This window comes from Thermobia domestica, chromosome 10, assembly GCF_964235325.1.
Source record: "Thermobia domestica chromosome 10, izTheDome1.hap1.1, whole genome shotgun sequence".
Classification (NCBI taxonomy): domain Eukaryota; kingdom Metazoa; phylum Arthropoda; class Insecta; order Zygentoma; family Lepismatidae; genus Thermobia; species Thermobia domestica.
The window spans coordinates 184,908,838-184,931,931 of NC_137463.1; the positions used below are offsets into that span (position 1 = coordinate 184,908,838).

A 23,094-nucleotide genomic window follows, 5' to 3' on the forward strand; every position below is an offset into this window, starting at 1 on the left:
TTTCTTCAAGTATGTTCTAAATTCTGCCACGATTTCATATAGCCGCCACATATTCTAATTTCCTACATAAATTAGGAAGAGGTTTTTGGAAACCTTCATTACTTATAATCAAAACAATCATATTTTTACTAAAATTTAAGCACATTTTTACTATGTATTATAATGTTTTATTACTCTTACATTACCAATGTTGAGAAAATTTCGATTCACTTCTTAATATAAATATTTTATTTTAATTTTCAGGAATCGTGTCGTGGGGTATGGGTTGTGCGAGACCGGGTTATCCAGGAGTGTACACAAAAGTATCTCACTTTATTGACTGGATAAAAGAAAACACACAAGATGCTGTTTATTGCGAATCATAAACTCCAAACTGCCTTTCGAAAGAGATATGGAACTAATGGGTGTTTTTTTTTTTCTATAATTTGATGAGTGGAGTGAATTTTAAATTGTGCACTGATGCATGAACTTGTCATTTTAAAACGACATCAAATCATTCTACTGTATTTTTAGACTCCTTTTTAATATTTTGTACAGAGTGAATATTGAAGGAGAAAGAGGATTAGTCTGATACTTGCTGTAATGTAAGGTATTAATAAAAATATTCCCATAATATTATCTACTTCAGTGTTACGCTTATTCTCTATGTTCATCAAGTATAACATTATAGTAAATTATAACGAAAAAATATAAATTGATGAATTTACAGAATTAGAAATCTTCCAATGATCGCAATAAAACATTAAAAAAATATAATACCTTACATTACAATAAGTTTCTAGCTATTCTTTTACCTGTATATTTCGTATTTCTAATACCTTAATATTGCCTTAAGCCATTTCTTCTTCTTTATTAAAATGTGGAGTATGCAAATTTCATGCATAATAACAAAAATTATTTGGATTAATTGAGTATTTGAAATACCTCTGAAATACACAAGATACATTTTAGTAAAATTTTACAATTATACAAAGTCAATAATCACTACTTTATTGATTCCTTGAATCTTAAAATGACTTGGATAAAATTATTGTAATAAAAATGTATGACTTTCGTCTCGGCACTTTCGCACGTATTCTCACTTTGTTTTCATTTACATAATATAACATTATGGTAATTCTCACTAAGCTTTAAATGGTTTTCTCAATATATTTTTCTTACACTATTTTAATAATTACTAGTCTAATGATTTGATTATTTTAAATTATTAAATGGCAATCATGTGAAGGGTTTACATCTTTAATTGGTAAACATGTCGCGAATTTTGGGCTGCGTAGAACATCAAAATGTAATATTCTTAGATGTTCAAGTTAAAGAAGAAAATAGCATGCCGTAATTAAGCATTGAATAAAATAAAAACGATATCGTAACCACATGTAAAACTTAAGTGAACATTGGAATTGAAAGAAAATTAACATTTTAGTTTAGAGAGACAGGAAAAGGTAGTCTTGAAATAAAATACTTTCGAAAATAAAAATAAAGAAAATTATCCAACACAATTATTCATATTTTATGAAATCCCGAGAGGTAGGTATTACATCTGGTACAACTTGTTTTATTTTATTAAATCATTTGTTTTAAGCTTATACGTACAACTAAAGGCATAAATATGTTTTATAATACACAATTATATTTTTGTAATTAAGACAACTGGTAACTTTTAGATTTCTTTATATGAAGTAAGGAAATACGAAAGGTATATGCAGAGAAATTTCATTTTCAGTTATTATTTTAATTGATCATTTTCATATATTTAAGAAGCAACATCATTTTGTTTGGGTACCAGCTGTCTATTTTTAATTTTTAAAATTCACTAATTTTTAAAAATTTTGCTTTCTACATGTACTTTCTACATGTTTATTGGTTAACTGTAGCTTCTATTACATATAATTTACCTCGTATCTGGTTCTTTATTGAAATGATGACACTGAGTATTTGAACTTTACAGAAATTGTCCAAACATCATACTTAATAATTTCGACAGGAGTCTGTTTTTCTTACGCTGAACATCCAGAAAATGAAAGACATTATAAAGGGAATAAATTCATAAATATAACATTTATATTAATTTAAAATCTTGCACATTGGTCTAGAACTTCATAACTTGTGTACAAATGTAGACTATGACAGAAAAGGCTTGCTTGAAAGGATACACTAGTTTTTTTTTTCTAGAGAGAGAGATTAGCACATTCAATTCAATTAAATTACTTTTCCAAAATACATTGTAGGTATTGGACTTTGAGATAGAGCGGACAACTGATCTATTCTATGGAAGAAATTTACCATAAAATCTACTTATATAGCAAACTTAATAATTTTAATGTATTACAAGTCAACATCCCCTATAAAAACTGATTGTAGGTTCGTGTAAAGATTAAAGCATATTTTAGAAAACATATTATACTATAAAGCAGCAGAATTCTTACAAAATTTTATGTTACAGAAGAATTACAGATAAAATATATCAAGCAGGAAACGAGAATTAGGGTCGCATTAAAGCTATTGCTTCTTTTTAAAGCATTCTACAAATTAACTAATTTTATGAAATGGTAGAAACTTTACTAAATTCCATTAAGTTGATTGTAATATACTTCAATTAATATATATGTGTGATATACCGAAGTTTAAATTATATACGTATAGAGGATATGCTAGAACATAAGATGTTAAAAATTGATATAATAGTAATAACCGTTATTGAATTGAATCCTTTTAACGTGGGACATGAACTCCTCGTGGACTAAAATACAAGTTAATATAACATTTGGTGGTTAAATAATTTACCTTAACTGGATAATACAAAAAGGGTTATTAATTTTCTAATGCAAAGCAAATATTTGTTTTACAATAAGCCCATTAGTTTTTTTTTAGTTTAACCTTCCACGATTATGGATCCAGGCTAAGGGAGATAGTAATGAGACGGTTAATAACGATGGAATGACGAAAGTGGGAGGAAACGGCAGAACCCTGAGAAAACCATGCTAACAGTGTTTGTCCGAAGTCAGTTAAAATTTACGTCACAAAGATTGCAGAAATCTATCAGATAAGATATCCTTATATGACATTTACATAGACATTCTTAATATAGACATCTTACTATTGATTCTTCTAAAAAAACAAAGTATACAAAGAAAATAATGTTCAAAATTAAAGCTATGTATTTTATAACAAACGCATTTTTAAAATTTAGTGAAAAGAAAGCTAAATAAAAATTATATTGTCCAAGAACTTGATCAGTAAGAAAACTGAGATATGTGAAGAAGACATTAATAGTGTACGTAGCGTAAGTATCTATATATGAAGATAACTGACAATAAATTTCACTGAGTTTTTCTTGGAGAAGGAGAAAGCTCGGTTACGAAGGAAAAGTTTAATACTTTGGCGGAAAACAAGAAAATAATTTTGTAGTTTAAAGGGTTCTAATTTTTCCACTATTTAATGTTAATTAAGAATCAGTAAACCAGAGATATATATTCTATTTCCCATACAAATCCCCGTTTTCGTAACACTGATAATTAGAGACCGATAGTTGCAGGAAAATACCACAAGTTCTGAATAAATGCCATTGTGAATAATTGACCACATTTTTCATTTTATAGTTGTTTCTTATATCTTTCGCATTTCTCCCGCCATCTTGGAATGCAAATCACCTACGAGTTATGCAACTTAACACTCCCCACTGAAGAGAATATATTATAATTGATCAACCAAATACATAAAAAGCAAGGTTGATGTTGCTATGAATTCCAAAGTTGTGGCGTGCATCATATATGATCCTATCACATCGGTTGAACTATCGTTTTCAGGAATCAAACACACCATAACGTTTAATTTGTACGCAAGAAACCTAAAAACATATAAAGCAATCAGAAATGTGCTATGTCAGATATGGCATAACTACTTTATCAAGTGCCAAGGTAGGGTTTCTTAATATGAACTTTTTTTTGTGTAATGTTTGGTAACGGTATTAATTAACGCGTTCTCTCTGCAGTTTTATATTTACGACACTAATATTTCCATTCCACATGATTTGTAATTTTCTTTTCTTCCTTCGTTTCAATATATTTTGGTTCTTGACACTTTTGAAGCCACACACATTAATTAGTGCTATCTAGAAGTCTTAATGTAGATCAAAGCAATTAATGTATGTAAGCTTTCGATAAATTAATGATATAAAGAGTCACTAAATAAATTCATTTTTGTAATGTAGGTTGCAATTTTTAAAACATTTTGTCATTTTCGGTGTTTTATTTTACCACAACTGCCAGTATTTACTGCTGCTGCAGATCCTAGTCTGGGCAAATTTAAATTTCGCATTTATTTATATTATGTAATACTTATTTTTTCTCAGTTTGGCATTCATTTATTATTTAAATTTAACTCACTGCTTGAATTGCTTGAATACAAATGAAAACACAGCTTCATCAAAGTGCCTATAATATTAATCAAGAAAGAAATTTATAAATATCTCAAAGTTTGTGTGTGTTCATGTTAGAGATAACATCTGAAAATGAACATTTATAATAGTCGAATGTTAACCAATAAACTTTTAAAGAAGTGAATATTATATAATTAAACTAACATGATAAATATGAATTACGATGATAAATAGTTATTTACAAAGAGTCATAATTAGGCTCAGTAAAATTAACTTGTATATTTGCTCCCATGCATCAAAACTTACTTAAGTAAATATTACACTACATTTTATTGTCATTTTACAAGTGGCATATAAGAGACAATTATTCGTTCTCTCGTATATGACGAAAAATAAATTATGTAGGAAAGTTCTTTACATTAATTGTAATATTGTAAATTGTTTCTTTACAAAGAGTAAACAATATCAAATGCATTTGAAATTTATTTTGACTTATTGAAGAAAATGTTTAAATAAAACATAAAACAAGTTATCTGATAAGATGCAAATATACTAGATTTGTATGTTACTTTCTTGCCAGATGCCATATTTTAACAATATTTTAAAAGTAAGATTTAACAAACATTATTTTAAGTGCAAAATTTTCGGATTACTTTCATACTGAATACAAGAAATTTACTGTTATTCATTGACACTGAAAAAGAAATCAAAGCAACTACAAAATTAACGTTTTGATAAGAAACTAACCAGTATAATAAATTCGTAAGTCTGAGCAATCACTTTTGATTTAAAATACGTTGGGTCTTTCTTATAGCACTATGTTTAACAAAACACTATATCCTTTTAATTCAAGTGTTTTACAGATTTACGGATTCAAATGACTATTTTATGTTACTGTTGCTATTTGCACTCTTTCAGAATTAAATGGGTATGGATGGCATTTTAAAATAAGAAATATACATAGGAGTGAGGGCGTGAAACTAGTTTCTATACTAGAAACTTGAGGTATCAATGATCATTGTTTGATATAATACACTAATATTCTCTTTTTAAAAATTGTTTTCTGTGTGTGTTATGTTTCAATGTTTATCTTTTATATGTATTTTTTCTTGTAAAACTCAAACACATGCACATACACAAATGCTAAACATGTTTCAATGTATGCATTTATGTACATAGTTCTACACATTCACATAAACACAAAGACCATATTTTATTTGCGTATATATAAATACATATAAACCAAAGCGCACAACACTAAATGTACAAAACTTTAAGAGTAGTAAAAAAGAAAGCATTATTTAGGATTGTAAAAATCATGGAAACAGCCACCAAATTTAAGGAAGTATTTTGGGATGAGTATGAAAAAAAAGATTCTCAAATGTAATTTGAAAACTAGATATTTCTTGTAAAGTCAGTAATTGTAAGCAAATGTTTGTTTTATATACATTTGTTAATACAAATTCCAAATTACTAATAAAATTTTCCATTACTTTTGTATATCATTTGACTTATACTTAAATATTTAAAAATAAAACCTTTGAGACTGAATACATAAACGTAAGTTTCTCTTCACTAGTTTATCATGGTGGCCAACATATAACTATGTCACGTCATTCTCTGTGCTTGCATTTATTTACTTATCAACAGATCGGAGATTGATTACGGACTTCGAAGAATCAGAAGATTATGGATATCGCATTTCCATGCTCGCTCTGGATTGGAATTCCTGAAGGCAATTATGACGGTTTAATATGCTATACTATACACCGTTTCTTAAGGAATAGATTGTCAGTGACGTAAACTATATGAGTAGACTTGCGAAGAAGCGTATATTCACCTTTTAAAAAGTATATACTGTATATGTAGTAGCGATCCTTAAGATTAAGTCGGCATACATTTGGCAAAATTCAAAATCCTCTTTATAGGTTGAATCCATATATACAACCACTCGTCGACTCTATTCATATCAGCCATTAGCTTTAATGTCATCACCACCAGACCATATTACGCATTTTATTAAATTAATTGCATTGGTTTCACTTACAGACAAAAGGCATGTATGTACATATATCTATATTAGTATCAGATGATCACTCAGTACATTTATAAGGTGAGATGGAACAGTTGAGGGGACCCTAAACTTATCTCTCGGACATATTTTAGATTTTATTCATGTCGCAATACACACTTTAAACTCCTTATAGCGTTAACTATTGACAGAACCGAATATGATCTCTAGATTCATCCGTCAATAAACTTTTTTCAATTTAACGACAATTTTAACGTCATTTTGTCGTTGTTACTTAATTCGATCTATATTTCTTTTTTTAATCAACAACAGGATACATCTATCTATATAATTTTTCTTTTTCATCTAAAAGGTTACATCATAAAACATCATAAATACAAAATAAATACAGAATTATCAAACGTAATTACATTGTATGGAATTGCAATAATAATAATTTATATATATTAATTAGATTAGGAAAAGAGAAAAAATTCAATACCCTAACAGCTCAATTACATACCAGGCATATGCCTATCATGTTCCTTCAGGTACATGGGAATGTCTCCAGTATGTTCCTTATGTACTTCTGAGAGAAAAATCATATGGATGGCAAGTGATAGTCACAGTCTATGTCCGCCCCTAGGCATGTACCTGACATGAACCTGGGGAACGTACCTAGTATGTTCTAAGTATATTCCCCATGCCGTAAGCGTCAATGAACCACAAAATTACTCCCCCAAAATATGTTAAATCTCCTATATGCGTAATGTGTTTATATTAAGGTGAGTCTAAAAACCATTTTAACAAGTAAAAAATGTACCCCAGGGGAGGGGGTGCAAACCACCAACCTTTGGATTACTAGCCACGTACTCTTCCAACTTTTTTTCGAAGTCGCGTGGCCGGCGCGGAAAGCCAGTGCTTTGTCCACTTTTTTCTAATCATTTTTTTTTTTATTTCGTGAAAACAAGTTACATGACCAAGCTATTTAGCACAGCACACTTATGCTTGGAAGATGTGATGTTGTCACTGAATAATGTCAATTAACAATGAAACAGAATGGTACAATACAAGTACAAAAAATTGTCATGTGTCAAAATACTACCTGTTAAAAGCGAGCGAAGAGTTGTTGTTATTGAGGTTGAGTGAAAGCCTTTTTTCTTACCCTGTTCAGATACTCTACATGTAGGCGAGGACCACAATAAGGCCTGTATTGGTCTATGAAAAGAATCGTAGTACCGATTAACCAAACTACTGCCTGCCGTTTCATAGGAGGATACCAGTGAAAGTCAGGGAAGAAGAGAATAGTAGATGTAAAAGCGGACGCTGGACAGCGGCAAATTAGTAAGAGAAAGCCGCATAGCCTCTGCCACACATGCTGAGTATCAACACAAGAAGTATAGCGATGCTCGAGAGTATCTATGTGCGAACACAAGTCACTAAGTTCGGATGCACTGCGGCCTATTTTAGCAAGTCGTACGTTGGTAGCTACTAGATTATTTACAATGTCATACCAAACGCCCGTTGCTCGTCCCATGAGGAATTGTTTTCCACAGTGCGTGAATTGTTTTCCAAATAATCATCCAATTACGATCTCGTGTTCGTTGCTGGAATAGGGGTATGATACTTTGAATAATCGGCGCAAGTAACACAGTATAGAGGAGTTTGTGCATCCTATGTTCCGGCATATCCTCAAAAGGCACTGTGGACCATGCGGGCGTTAGGCCAGAGGTGAGGCACCCAACAATGAAGCCACTGCGCTGTCTGTGGTGCCAATAGTTCATTGTCCATATGCATCTTGGCTGTGGCCATATATAATGCTAGGCATTTGTGACGGACACTAAAAAGACCGAAACCTCCTTGATTACGTTGAAGATAGAGCACCTACCTTTTTACACGAAACATGTAAGTTTTCCAAATGAACCATCCATAGAGTGAATCAATTTCGCGAGAATATTTTTCTGGCAATGGAAAAATTCGGGCAGTGAACCATAACTTAGAGCTGACATACACATTTAAATATTGAATTTTCTGAGCAAACATGAGAGAGCGCAGGCGAGTATTTGCCAGCTGTATACGCAAAGTTCGAATTAATGAGCTCCATATGTGATCGTAGGAAGGAGTTGGGTCAGCTGTGAAAGGAACACCTAAAATAGTCTTATTAGTCGTGTGAACAAATGCTTGTGACAAATGTTCTGGTAATAAAGTATGAAAATTGTTTACAGAAAGGGTCGTTGTTTTCCGCATATTGAGATGAAGGCCGCTTGCGCGAGAGAACAACTCCACTTGGTGTAACGCACACATGAGTTGTTCAGGGGTTGAGAAAGAAATAGATCATCCATGAAGGCAATGGCTGTTCATTGCCGAAAGGTATGAGTGTCGGCCTCATTAAGCGTCAACAATCGATGGAGTGAAGGCTCGAGGGCAAGACAAAACAGAAGACCTGAAAGCGAACATCCTTGACGAACTCCTCGGAGGATTTCAAAAAGTGGAAGAAGATGCCCATTTATTTGTAACTGCGAGGTCGCTCCTGCGTATAGGTGACGTATTACCGATATAATTTGGGCAGGAACATTGTATCCTTGCAAGACACTATATAAATAGTCGTGTGACACAGTCTCAAAAGCTTTGTGAAAATTGCAAGCTAATAAACCTACAGGGAGTCTAACCTACAGGCTAGAATATCTCGAATGGTTGCAAGAGCTGTATGTATGTTCCGTTCAAAATGAAGCGCCGTTTGAGCTGAACTGATGTACGGTTGGACAATCTTCTTGATACGTGAGCCATGATAGCAGTGAAGATTTTATAGTCTGTATTGAGCAAAGTGATAGGTCGATAGTCTGCAACACCAGTTTGGTTTCCTCATTTGGGTATTAAAATAATAATCCCTTCGTGCTGATACATTGGACCACTTTGCAACAAAAAATTATATATATTGCATAGGATCGGACCTAGTAAAGGAAAAATGTCACATAAGGCTGTAGATCAATCCATCTTTTCCAGGAGCCGTGTGTCGCTTGTCCGTGCGGAAAACGTCCTGTATTTCTTGAACCGTGACAGGTGTGATAAGTTGCTGTCGTTCTTCATCGGAAAGGCTGTGTGTGGAATGCTGGCAACAAAGGGAGCTGATAACGAGGAATCGCATCGCTGACGCATGTATAGTTGGGTATAAAATTCCTGAAAATGAGCGTAGAGACCATCAGCTGTCGTAAAGGTTGTGCCCGTCGTGGACGTCACCTCTGTGATACATTGTGAGTTTTGGCGTCGTAAGCTATGTATGTAATGGTATAAGGAGATAGGTTCCGCAACCATTCTGCCTGCTGTCCCTTCCTTAACACATACACTAAAAGAATGTTCCAATTGTAGCTGGTTTAAGTGATATTTCACTCGCATGATGTCGGATATATTTGAAATACTACTTGGTTGTTTCCAGAGATCACAAAGTGGCATAGAGGAATTCAAAAGTTTCTCTAAATCTCTGACGTTTTTGTTTGCCCATTCCTTGAAAAAACAAACGAATTAGGGATTTCACAAAATAACACCACAACATAACACCAAAATAACACCATATTTATATTCGGATAAACTGTCTGTGCACGTATCCACTGTTTCCATCTATCAGCAAAGAGTTGTATTATGTCATCAGTTAAAAGCTGACTACTTAATTTTCAAAAAGTATGACGTAAAACAAATAAAAAGTCAACTCAAAGTGGAAAGTTTGAGTGTATACATTATACGATAATAAAACATTTTTTTTACGAGAATTTTCATTACAAATATTTGTTTTTGATGAAATTTGAACGACGTATGTTTTCTTTAAGGTTTTACAATTACTCTCCTGCTTAGAGTTGAAGGATAAAAGGGTTACTTTATCCCACTGTAAGATGTTTTACAATAAATTTGAACAAAAGTCCGAATCTTGATGGAGTATGTTTTCTTTTAGTATATGTGCATGTTTTCTTTCAGATTCAAGAATTACTCATATGGTTTCGATAAAATGACTAAACAGGCTGCATATTAAATAAAATTTATTACGTTGGATGGAATTGGATTGGATCTGACTTTAGTGTCCCCTTCAGCCTCGAGACTGTATGAGACGTGGATCTACAGTTTAACGTGGAATGTAAACCACATGACCTCCTACCGGGAAAATGAAATTTATGAACAAGCCAATATTATATAGTTAATAGAACATATACTCGTTTTACTTGAAGTGTTAAGAAAAAGGACAGACTGTTACTAAAGACATATGAACAAGCATCATTTACTGTTCTGATAAACAAAAATTGAAAATTCATATTAACTTCAACAATAGCACCAGGTATTCACGAGAACAATATTTTCGACAAGAAAACTTAATTCATACAGTGCGAAATGTATACATACACTTCACACCAGTCTTCTACAGACTTTACTGTAAGTACTTTCAGTTTATGGGACACATATTCAAATAATCAATTTTCAGAAAAAAACTAACTGTATATACTAAATACTATGCATAGTTGTTACCTTTCATGATAATTTAATTGGATTTAGTGTATTATATTAAAAAAATGAACATATTTATTTAGAATGATTGCAAATCACACTCCCTGTTGAGCTCAATATGAAATGTTTAAAGTTATATTTATTAGTAAATTGATAATCTTTAGCAGTGATTATTTCAGGGGTAAACCGTGGAAAAATTCCCGCCCAACACATACACGGAGCTACAAAAATTACTCCGGGACATTTTGCACATTATATTGAACATTGATTACCAGCATTTTTTCAGTGCTACTTGTATCCCCGTTCATTAAAAGTCCCCCCGGCGGAAATGGGAAGTTGTCGCTGATCCTTAGCAACACAGACAGTAGTATGCCCAACAGATAGGATTGCGCATACGTTCTAATTTACCGCTTTTCCCAACATTTGTCAACGTAACACCAACAAACTAATTATGGTTGGGATTGTGAGATAGAAGCTGTTTGATAAATGAAAGCAAATTGGTGGATGATCTGTAAACATTTTAAGTTTCATTGCGCTACCGTATTTTTAATTTCATTTTTACAATTAATAATTCTCAACTGTGTCAACAATTAGCTCATATAGGGCCTACCAACTGCGCTACTAGGGATGTCACTGTGACTTCTGTAAATTTTCACTTTGACGTTATGACCAGAATTCGAAATAAAGTATCGAAAAATTAATATTAAATTACATGGAATACACTTTAAATTTCTGTAGAACAATACAGTAGAACATAAAATATTATGGTACTACTAGCAGGTCTCTTTACACAAAATTAGAAGTTTTCATACACTATTGGTCTACGCTAATCTTTTGATTTGGAGATATGCAGTGCCGGATTTAGACATGGGCCACATGGACCTGGGACCATGACTGCAAATTCTAAGGGGCGGCAATTTTAAAAGAAAATATTTACAAAATAATAAAATTATTGAGAATACATATTTTACCAACGACTCAATAAAATAAGCGAAAGTCATTTTTTTAATGGCTGTGACTACGATAATATTGTAGCAGGTTGGTCGTAGCAAATATGTCATAAGTCAGTTGGTTATTGTGGTGGTTTGATCAGTTGTCGATGGATCTGCTGAAAAGGGCAACAGCAGGCAGCTCAACACTCGTACTTTCACTAATTGGCATATATTTATTTATTTACTCAAATATTTACGGAATATATTCTGGGTTATGAAATGAAATGAAAAAACAAAAACCAAAGCTAAAGGGCTTTTAATAAAACTTCTTTCTCCTGGGCATTTATTCCGAAGTTGGTCGTCCACCTAGTTTTTGGCTAAAAGCGTAATAATTGGTTTCTTTGTGTACGAAAGTTTGATATTTAATCCAAATAGTATTGCCGAGCGAGCGTTAGGAAGTGAAGGCAGCTTAGAACCCCGCAGGGAACGTTGTTTTCTGTCTTTATTACAATTAAATGTGAAGGGGGACTTGTTCTAGAACCTTACCGCCATGTTGGTTATGTTACCGCTACATTGGCAAGTATAACTTTCTTCGCGTTTCTTTACAGTTATTTGCTTACTGCATATTTTCTCCAATCTAATTTTAGATTTATTAAGCCATAATTTTTACTTGCTTTAAATAGATTTTCCTGATTATCACCAGCCATATTAACAAAACAAATGCTCCTTACATTCCCATAATACTACCATGAAGTAACCTGGTGCCATCGATTGCCAAATATAGTAAAACCTGCGAACTTGGCCACCTCTCTAAGTTGGCCACCTGCTTATCTTGGCCTGGTTCGTCTTAAATCTGCATTTTCCCATAAGACATTCGTTACTTATTACTCTGTAAATTGGCCACCTGTCTATCTCGGAAGTTGGTTACATTGAAGCAATGTTTACCCTATGATGATAATGATGAATTTACCTGCGTATCTTGGCCACGAAAAATACCGTTTTGTTATTTTTCTTAACTTTTTCGTATTCCCATATGAGAGGCAAATGTTCTGTATTTGTGACTGGACACAAAGAAGCATCGATTCGCACGATTTGTTCTTGGAGGTCAATGACCAGAACACTACCCTCATAAAGGGGTGGTGAAGGAAGATGTGAATATGAAAAAGCACGTACAGGAATTCAGGAAATGGTTATACGTATTTGTTTACCCTGTCTGTTTTGGTAAAACCATTAGCTATATCAGCTCATTTCATCAGTGGGAAGCTTTAGTAATACCGGAAAATTTTCCAGGTTAAAGCTAACCATGTCAATTGCCAACTATTGGCACCTGACGGCTTGTCGAAAGGTAGCGGGGGTTTTGAGATATGAATTTCCTCAGAACATACTTTGCTCCGAGGAAAACGCTTGTAGCTCATTAACAAGAGGTAGTTAACTACAAAATTAGAATGTGCATATGTGTCAAAAGGAATAAAAGAAGTACGTTTAGAATGAACCACCATGAATAAATTTGTATAATAACTGATTTGCTATTTTTTTTTTTTCTAAAGGTATCTACAGAAAATATTTGTTACTGTCGAAAAAAGTCATATAAACTGCATATAAATTGTTCAATTTATAATTTTGCTTTTCTGTTTTCAATCTGAATACATCAGTGTGCTACAACATCAATTTCAATAAATTGCCTACATATGTTTCTATTTTATGGTTGTCTGTGTTATTGAGTTTTCAATCTGAATAACTAAGTGTACCAGACTAGTTTTCAGGAAGGTAAAAGTACAATTAAATATACTGTAGTAATTTTTTCTAGTACTGTATATTGTTATGATTACTGTATATACATTATTTAAAACTAGCTGTCGTGCCATTGCTTATTAAAATTTTACAATCAAGTAATACTAGAAATTCTATTCTAAAAATACACCAATCACACTTATTTTCTGTAAGTTGGTCACCTGTCTAAGTTGGCCACTTTTCAATGGAACCTATGGTGGCCAACATAGACAGGTTTAACTGTAGTTCCATATTTAGAACCGTTTATGTAAGCAAATAAACACAACTTTCGCTCTCCTTATACATTATCAAGCACATAAACAAGCAAATTATTCATTTCTTCCCGGTAAATTTTCAGAATTTTACTAGAAACTAACGACCAACTTTGGAACTTAACCTTTCTCCTGAAACTTCATTTATGGCAGCCTCATGGGGAGACATTCTCAGTAGATTTAATTTTGTGAGTGAAAAGATACCATCCCATAATATGACTGAGCTGAGTTGATTTTGAGTTTAACGTTCCTTTCAGCAGCAAGGCTATATGAGAAGTACCCATAACATGACTGCAGCTACAGTTGTGAGTCTTTACACATTTCTCATTACATTTGTGGATGAACTGAAAGGTATGTTTAAGTTCTATAACATGACTGGTGAGAAAGAACTACTGTCCACACTGTTCTTAAAACTGATGGTGAATGCTTAGGAAACAGACCTAAAAGATTAAGCAAAAAGGAGAAATTTTTTGATGAATCAGAATCATCTGAATCAGAAGAGAAAAAGGAGATAGAAAACCCAGATCATCGTGTTCAAGAAACCTGTGTTGTGGTAATTGGCAAGCTTCTTTCCGGATTGAACAAGAGAATCGCGGTCTACAACGAATTTCTTAGCAGATTTTCCTTCTTAACAAATCTATGCAACTTGAATGCAAAAGAAATAACCACAGAAGCGACTTCTCTGCAAAAAATGTTTTCAGCTGACATCGAAGAATCTTCATTTGTTGTTGAGTGCCTTCATTTAAAAGGACTTTTAGCTCAAGAGAAGTTGGGAAGTGCTAAAGAAATGTCACTATCTCAAACGATTTCTCATATCGAAAAATCTTCAGGACATATCCTAACGTATAAAACCTTATATGTTAGGATATAAGAATAAGGTCTTATCTAAGTATTTGTTTTAAAGTGTTTATATGTACATCAGCAACTAACGGTACGATTGAAAGATCATTTTCGACACTGTCATGAAGCAAAAACCATTTGAGATCCACTCTGTCTCAGAAGAGACTGGTTCATTTAGCTGTTTTAGCCATGAAAAATTACTTAACTTTGTAACTTGATTTTGATGACATTAATGATTTTACCAATGTCAAATCAAGACGCAAACAGTTATGATACACAAAAGTTTCAGAAATGTTATTTTTTTAATTTTTAGGTACAATAATATAACTCTTTATATCATTTAAGATTGTTTTATATTTTGCCGTCTTTTACACCGTGTAATCTTAAATAGGTTTGGCAGAAGCCAGGTAAGTTTTAATGAATCTACTCCAAATGCTGGCCAGGAGTTAAAATATATTACATAAAATTAGTAATAACTAGTAATAATTATTATTTAATAGCAAACGTAAAAGTAATATTTAAAGAAGGAGAATGGAAGGTCTGGAGAGCGATGCGATTGGTGTGGTTAGGGGCCGAAATTTCGCTAGGGCTTATGGGCGCAAAACATGGAAATCCAGCCCTGGAGATAGGGGACAAAAATAGCACATCTTAAGAAGCTAGACAAATGCAATCATTAAAAGTTTCCATACATAGTTCTTCTTCACCAATTTCGCGGCAAAAATGGCTCTTTTAATTTCTATAGCATTTGTAGTCTTCTTTCTCTTCTGTTTTTATCTTCTACTGAACCTTCCATTACTTCTCTAAGTTAAACTATTCTTAAATAATGTTTTAACCAGTTTTTTTTTTTTTTTTTTTTTTGTTCTCCAGGTTTTTTGTCTTCTTTTTTCTTTTAACTATCTCTAGAATTATTGTTCCTAACCCAACAATTACTTATTTCTTAACTTAATATTTTGCCCAGTTGATTTTCATATTTTTGCTTGATATGCACCTCTCAAGTGCTTCTACTTATTTGTCATTGCTACTTTGTAGTGGTATCGAGAAGGGTTTTTCGGAATCGATTTAGCGGCCTAAGAATAGGTTCCATCTTCTCCATCAATCTTCTATATAAATAGGAAGTGATAGAAACCAACCACTTTCGGGCCATAAATCTGAAACTATAATAGCTAGCGACAAGCTGTTTTAGGGAATTGATTCAACGTCTCTAGAAAATATACCATCTCCATTCCTATATCTCTATTAAAACCGGAACTGGTAGAAATTTACTATTACTTCCTGTTTCAATATTGATTTTCATAGAGCGAAAACGATAAGATATATCGAGAAGCAGTTCTTGGTCGTTTTCTTCTTACACATATATTAACTATTTTGCAATTCGCTATCCATCACAATAGGGTAAATCCTCTTTCATCTCTATGTAAACTTTTGTCAGTTGATGCGACAAATAATCGAGTTTACTCTACACTATACAGTTCGAAACTATTTTTTATAAGATGAACACTTCCCTCACTTGAAAGCGACATAGACAGATTTCCCGTAACTTTCGTACGTCGTTAGCCTCTGCAGGTAACTGTTCGCGGAGATGTTTACGTAGAATCAATCAAATCTTTACGATCTATGAAGAGAGAGAAAACAGAGTTTGCTCTTATTTGATGTCAATTTATTCCACCGGTTTCTTTGTCTCTGGGGACAACCCGAAGTTCACGCACGTGACCTAGTGAGGGACAGAGAATGAAAGAAACCTACCTTGTTAGCTTCCTATCTGCTGGTCTGCGCTGTTGCAAAATGCAGGGCCATATTTTAAATAGTTTTAAATGGAAGAAAATTATTTTTTAATTACCACGCTCTAATATTACCTAGCAAGAAAAAATAAAACTGAGCATGCAATATTAATACTAACAAACATTTGGACGAATTTCGAAATAGTTTTCATAATATTTTGGAAAGAAATATGCCATGTTATTATGTAGGGAAATCCCATCGCATTGTGAGTGTTGGATACAGCTTTAACTGTATAACCATTTCACATTCCTAAATCAGGTACTGAAATTACTCACGGTACTATTAAAAATATGCAGGCCAACGACATTATCAATATCAACTCAACCATCGCTCATGCCAGTGTTTCAATTATCGTCAGAGGTACTTCAATTACTTTCTCATCTTGAATAATAATTTAGGAAAAGCGAAAAACTACTGATCTTTAAAACAAAACAAAATAAAAAGCTTAATATAAAATCAAACAATAAACTATTTCATAATGAAGAAACAAGACCTTTTATACAGCATTTACACACATACATATTATACACACCAAATTCAAACCGAACTGTATGTTTTTACATGATTTATATCTAATCGTATTATTTCAATGAATGTAAAAGGTAGGAACATTAACATTTTTTTAACCTTAACTTATACTGTGAAAATTATATATGAAATTTACAATATGCCTCTGCACTTTGTACGTAAATTGATGTTTACAAGTAGATTTATCATCAGCTTAACTTTCATAGTCTTGCTAATGTTAATAATAATAATACTTTTATAGTACTAAATAATTCAACAATTCATATCCACAGCTTTCAAATCCGAACTCGAATTTGTGACAGCTCACAGAAGGTAAAACAGCAAAATCAAGTTAATAACATAGAAGCTGTAAAGATATTTTTGAACTCTGTAGCTATGCCAGGTGAGAGGCAAGTTATCACCTGCTAGAGTAGAAGGTACACAAAAGAAAATATTAAAGAAAAGCAATTGTAGTGTTGCTATCCATCACGTGGAATTTTGTGCAGAACGCAATCAAGAAAGAAAAAATGAAATGAAATCTTTAAGTTTTACGTCCCAAGAGTTTTCACAGTGCTTAAAATCTTAGGTTCCATAGAAAGATGCAGGTTCCATAGGAAGGAAGCCAACATAGGCAGATGGCCAAGTTAACAGGTTTTACTGCATTTGAAATTATTTTTGTGTTTCAATTTTTTAAAAAAATAAATGTACTTTTATTTCTTCATTAAAATTGAAATGTTTAAAAACGCCCAAAATTTCCCAGACAAAAGACGTAGAAAATTTTTAATTCTTTTCTAATTTCTTTTTGCATTAAGCGAACATACAGTGAAGCCTGCCTTTGTTGGCCACCATCGGTTGCATCGAAAAGTGGCCAACTTAAACAGGTGGCCAACTTACAGAAAATAAGTGTGATTTGTGTATTTTTAGAATAGGATTTTTAGTATTACTTGATTGTAAAATTTTAATAAACAGTGGCACGACAGCTACTTATAAATAATGTATATAGAGTAATCATAAAAATATACAGTACTAGAAAATATTACTATAGTATGCAAGAGCGCCGATTTCTCTGTAAATTTGGGGGGGGGGCATTCAGATGCAGAAGGTATATATATGAAGATTTTAAGACGAATTGCACTCAAATTATACCAAATATTGTATACTTATAAACAAAATAGGGGCCACATGAGCTTTGGGGGCCCAGGCCCCCTCGCCCCCCCTGGATAGGCGCTCTCGATAGTATGTTTAATATATATGCATACCTTTTTCTTCCTGAAAACTAGTCTAGTACATTGAATTATTCGGATTGAAAACACAAAAAAACACAAACAATCATGAAATGGAAGTGTATGTACGCAGTTTATTGAAATTGATATTATAGCACACTGAGCTAAAAGTGTTTCCCCCGGAGCAAAAGATGTTTTCAGAAAATCTTGAGGGAATTCGTATCTCAAAACCTCCGCTACCTTTTGACATGCAGTCAGGTGCCAATAAATGACAATTGCGCTTTAACCTTGAGAATTTTCCGGAATTACTAACGCTTCCCACTGATAAAAGGAGCTGATATAGCTAATGGTTTTACCAAAACAGACAGGGTAAACAAATACGTACAACCATTTCCTGAATTCCTGTACGTGCTTTTTCTTATTCACATCTGCCTTCACCACCCTTTTATGAGGATAGTGTTCTGGCCATTGACCTCCAAGAACAAATCGTGTGAATCTATGCTCCTTTCTGTTCAGTCACAAATACAGAACATCTGCCTCTCATATGGGAATTCGAAAGAGTTAAGAAAAATAACAAAAATGTGTTTTTCGTGGCCAAGATACGCAGGTAAATTTATCATTATCATCATAGGGTAAACATTGCTTCAGTGTGGCCAACTTCCAAGATAGACAGGTGGCTAACTTATAGAGTAGTAAGTAACGAATATCTTATGGGAAAATTCAGGTTCAAGACGAACTAGGCCAAGATAAGCAGGTGGCCAACTTAGAGAGGTGGCCAAGTTGACAGGTTTCACTGTATTTTCATATGTTCTCTTTAAATAGCATAAGTCAAGTCATCCGATCGTAATCACCTGATGATAATACTAAGGTTGATTATGATTCCAACACTATTAAATTATTTATAAACAAGAATATTTGCACGTAATAAGACGTTTCTTCTTTCTGAAGAATCATAAACAAATGTGCTAGTCTTGCCGATTGATTTGCAAACTGTCAATAAATAGTGTTCTCTACTTTTAGTTTTTAACTAATTTCCTGGGGCGAAGGCTTGAAGTGACCAGAAAAGATATTAATTTTGAGAATGTGAGTCAATACATTGTGAATACCATAGCCGTCACTGTTGGATTTTTTAACACGGTTTTTAGCTTTTACCTATCGGAATCACAATTATTGAAATTTTTGATAATTGTACCTATAGGATATATATTGACTAACTTAGATGCATACTGGATATTAGATATATATTACATATTGATACACACTGGATACATTTGAATAGAAATAAAAATAAATAAATAAATGGGTCTAGGAAAATTCGGTGTAAGAAAACTCGGTGTAGGAAAATTCGGTGTACAGAAAATTCGGTGTACGGAAAACTCGGTGTGGGGAAATTTTGGTGTACGGTAGATTCGGTGTAATACATATTGAATATTACTACTTACAATAATTTACGACATTTCATATTGTGAAAACGAAAACCATATAATGTAACGAATAAAATGTTATTACCTATTTCAAGAAAAGCAAATTTATTTTTCTGCCTTGAGTCCAATACCTCTTGCATGTCTTTTGCGGGGTATTACTATAAACTACTTTTCATCACACAATGAAGCTGACACTTTTTGTCAGAAATAAAACAATTACAACTATAAGTTCAGAGAATAGTTATAGGAACAACTAAAAACACCTTTCCTATATAGTACATCATAGAACATATACAAGGTGATTCTTTTAAAACTCACGGATTTCATTTGGGGGTCTAGATTTTCTAACTGAAGTCCGATTTTCATGCGGTTTGTGGCAAATGATCAAGGAACGTTGGAAGATTTATGGAACTATGCTTACTGGTTTACATTCATTTGGGGTAATATAGGCCGCGCCTCTAGAAAAGCAGCAAATATTCGCCACTGTACCGAATTGGAATTCGGTGAGGTGCGGTATGGAGATTTGAGTTTCTTCGTTAGATGGTAACCTCGCGACGGTCAATAAGAAACAGGAAACTGGGCCTTCGTATTGAGAATTATGCTGTGCTACTGTACCAATATGATCAGGGCGCAGTTACAATAATGTATTCTTTGGAGCAACGTGATTTTATCGTTAAAAAGATTTTAGAGGCCGGGATCTGCTGTTGCTACGCAAAGGGCAGCTACACGCAACTTTGCCTCACGTTCTGCCCCAAACAGGAACATAATATGGTCGCTAGTGAATAAATTGCAGGAAACAGGATCTCTTCTGAGTAAGGTAGGGAAGCATCGGACACCGCTGGCGGATGTTGTTGGACATAAAACTTAAAGATTTCATTTCATTTCACTAACACTTAATTTGTATTCTTCAATTTCGCTTCAAATATCCAATATCTCATTCGAACTGTAAAGTACAATGGCGAATATTTGCTGTTTTTCTTGCGGCCTGCTCGATATTACCCCGGATGAATTTAAACCAGTAAACATAGTCCCATAAACCTCCCATTCTCCCTTGATAATTTGCAACAAACCGCATGAAAACCGGACTTTAGTTGGAAATTCTAGAGCCCAATGAATCCGGGAGTATCACTCTGCATATACATATGTAAGATGCAAAAATATATTGATCAAAAAAGTCTTAGTGGAAAGGGCAATATAAAGCAGGATGGTTTTATCATATAATATGTGTACAAATAGTTTAATTCTCCTCCAATCAGACACTTTAGTTTGTTTGCCTTAAGGTAAACAAGTACTGCAACCCTATTGACTCCTTATTGACTTCTCCTCCAATCAGGCGTAGATACTTTAGTTGAGGCATTTATTTTTACACCTTTGAGTAACATAAATAAACTATGTCGTTTTTGAAGAATTTAAATTTAAATATTTATTTATAAAATATACATAAAATCGTCAGAACATTTTTGAAAAATCTACAATTTTCAACTTTACCCGTCTAGTAACCTACTTTTTTTTTTTTTTTTAAATATAAAATTCTAGGAGACATCCTCCAAAACAGCATAAAAACTTAAGTTTTAAATGAAATGTCGATTGGTATCGATGATCGCTTCGCTAAATCACACAAACGGACATCAATAAACAAATTTCTCGTCATGTAAGGGCCATGAAATGCTAAAATCTGTCGAAATCTAGAATTCAGATTATTTCACGATCACAATTTTTCAAAATTTGGTATAGCAGACAGTAAAAGTACGTTCTACACAAAGTTTGAACTTAAAACTAATACGCTCATTTATGCTCAAAGTTAAGTTTTTAATAAATACTACTGTCTACTACAACGAATCTTTCTTTACACCGAACATTCCCCACACCGAGTTTTCCGTACACCGAATTTTCTGTACACCGAATTTTCCTACACCGAGTTTTCTTACACCGAATTTTCCTACACCGAATTTTCCTGCTCCCTAAATAAATAAAACTTTTACATTGTATTCGGAGAAACTTTCTACAAACTGTTTCGATGCTCTCTGGCACCTTCATCAATGCCTTCAGCTGAAATTGCTAAAGCGATAACACGCAGATAGGTTATTCTTTTTGTGAACTCCCCCTCCCCTTTTTCTAAAGAAGAATAAGCAAATTAAATCCTCACTTCACCAATTGTTTTTAAACGTCGTCTCACGAAACAAAACATTCTAATGTGGATAGTCATTTCATTCTCTTGAAGATCAGTAAGTATACAAACTTTATTACATATACGTGAAAAAATGTTACACCAACTATATTACAAACACGGACCAACCTTGTAAACATTGAAACTTCTATCCACATTGTAATGTATTTTTTCAAGAGATCACGATTTAAAAACAAACTCTTAAGTGAGGATTTCATTTGCTTATTTCTCTTATAAAAGAAAGTAAGGAAATAAATTTTTTCCACAGCAAGATAGGAATCTACCCACATCTTACATCGATTAAGTCGTCAGAGAGCATCAAAACAGTTCGGAGAAAGTTTTGCTTCCCAGATACAAGTTTTTTTTTTTTTTTTTTTTAACCTCAATTTATTGAAATAGTTTACATAAATACCACTCACTCGTCACATAATCCATCTTTCTGGGTAGCACTTCCAATACCAGAGAATCTTGACCAACAGTATGCAACTTTTAAATTGTTTGACGAATAACATTCTTGTCTAAATACTTTTATTTTTATTTTTCTTTTTTTTTTTTTATTGCTTCTTATTTAGCTTAACGAAGACCCCATACGACATACTTAAAATGTACTAACTTCTTCCAAAACTCACTTCTTCATCTAATTCACATTAGTATGTTCGTTTATTATTATTTGTCAAATTTCCCTCAATACAGTACGTTATGTATAAATCTGTACTCAGATTAATCAATTCTCTTCCGAGTTTTTCGGACAAGACACTGCAAAAGCTGAGGTTGTAGCCAGCTGTAACTTCAATCGAAATCAGGAATGGCTTCCTTACCACAGGAATAGGGTTATGAGCAGTGGCGTATTTAGGGGGCCGGGGGCTTCCGGGCTTAAGCCCCCCCGAAAGTTAGCAAAGCCCCTCCCGAAACAAAATCGTAAATACGCCACTAGTTATGAGAATGTTATTATCATTTCTCCAGAGATTTCATCATCACATTTTCATATGGTATCACCATATCAGACAACAGAGATGCCAGACTTAAAACAGTTGGTAACACACCTCGTAATACTCCGAAAGCACACCCCGAATTGTGGTGCAACCCTGGTTCACAGTCCAAGTTCAATCCACCTTATTTGAACAAAACTTTTAACTATCCTACTTCTATTATTGCACTTAAGTAAAATTTTTGTTTCGTGAATGCCTTGCAAGTTATTGTATTTCAAGTGTCGCGATAATCCAATCGCCGTACGATGTTCTCAAATCTCTGGCGAGGTAGTTAGCTTTTAGCGGACGAATGTTGCATGTGGCAAAGGTACTCG

At 33.3% G+C, this 23,094-nt stretch overlaps 1 protein-coding gene across 2 annotated transcripts in view; it reads left to right on the plus strand.

The window, feature by feature from the left end:
* Positions 1 to 5,874, plus strand: part of LOC145662874 (trypsin-1-like) — a 138,828-nt gene extending 132,954 nt beyond the window's left edge. For both annotated transcript variants that reach the window (XM_081728834.1, XM_081728835.1), the window contains one exon: positions 244 to 5,874. In XM_081728834.1, coding sequence (XP_081584960.1) covers positions 244 to 365 — 122 coding nt within the window. In that variant the 3' untranslated portion in view covers positions 366 to 5,874. The remainder of the gene's footprint in view (positions 1 to 243) is intronic.
* The last annotated feature ends 17,220 nt before the right edge of the window (positions 5,875 to 23,094 follow it).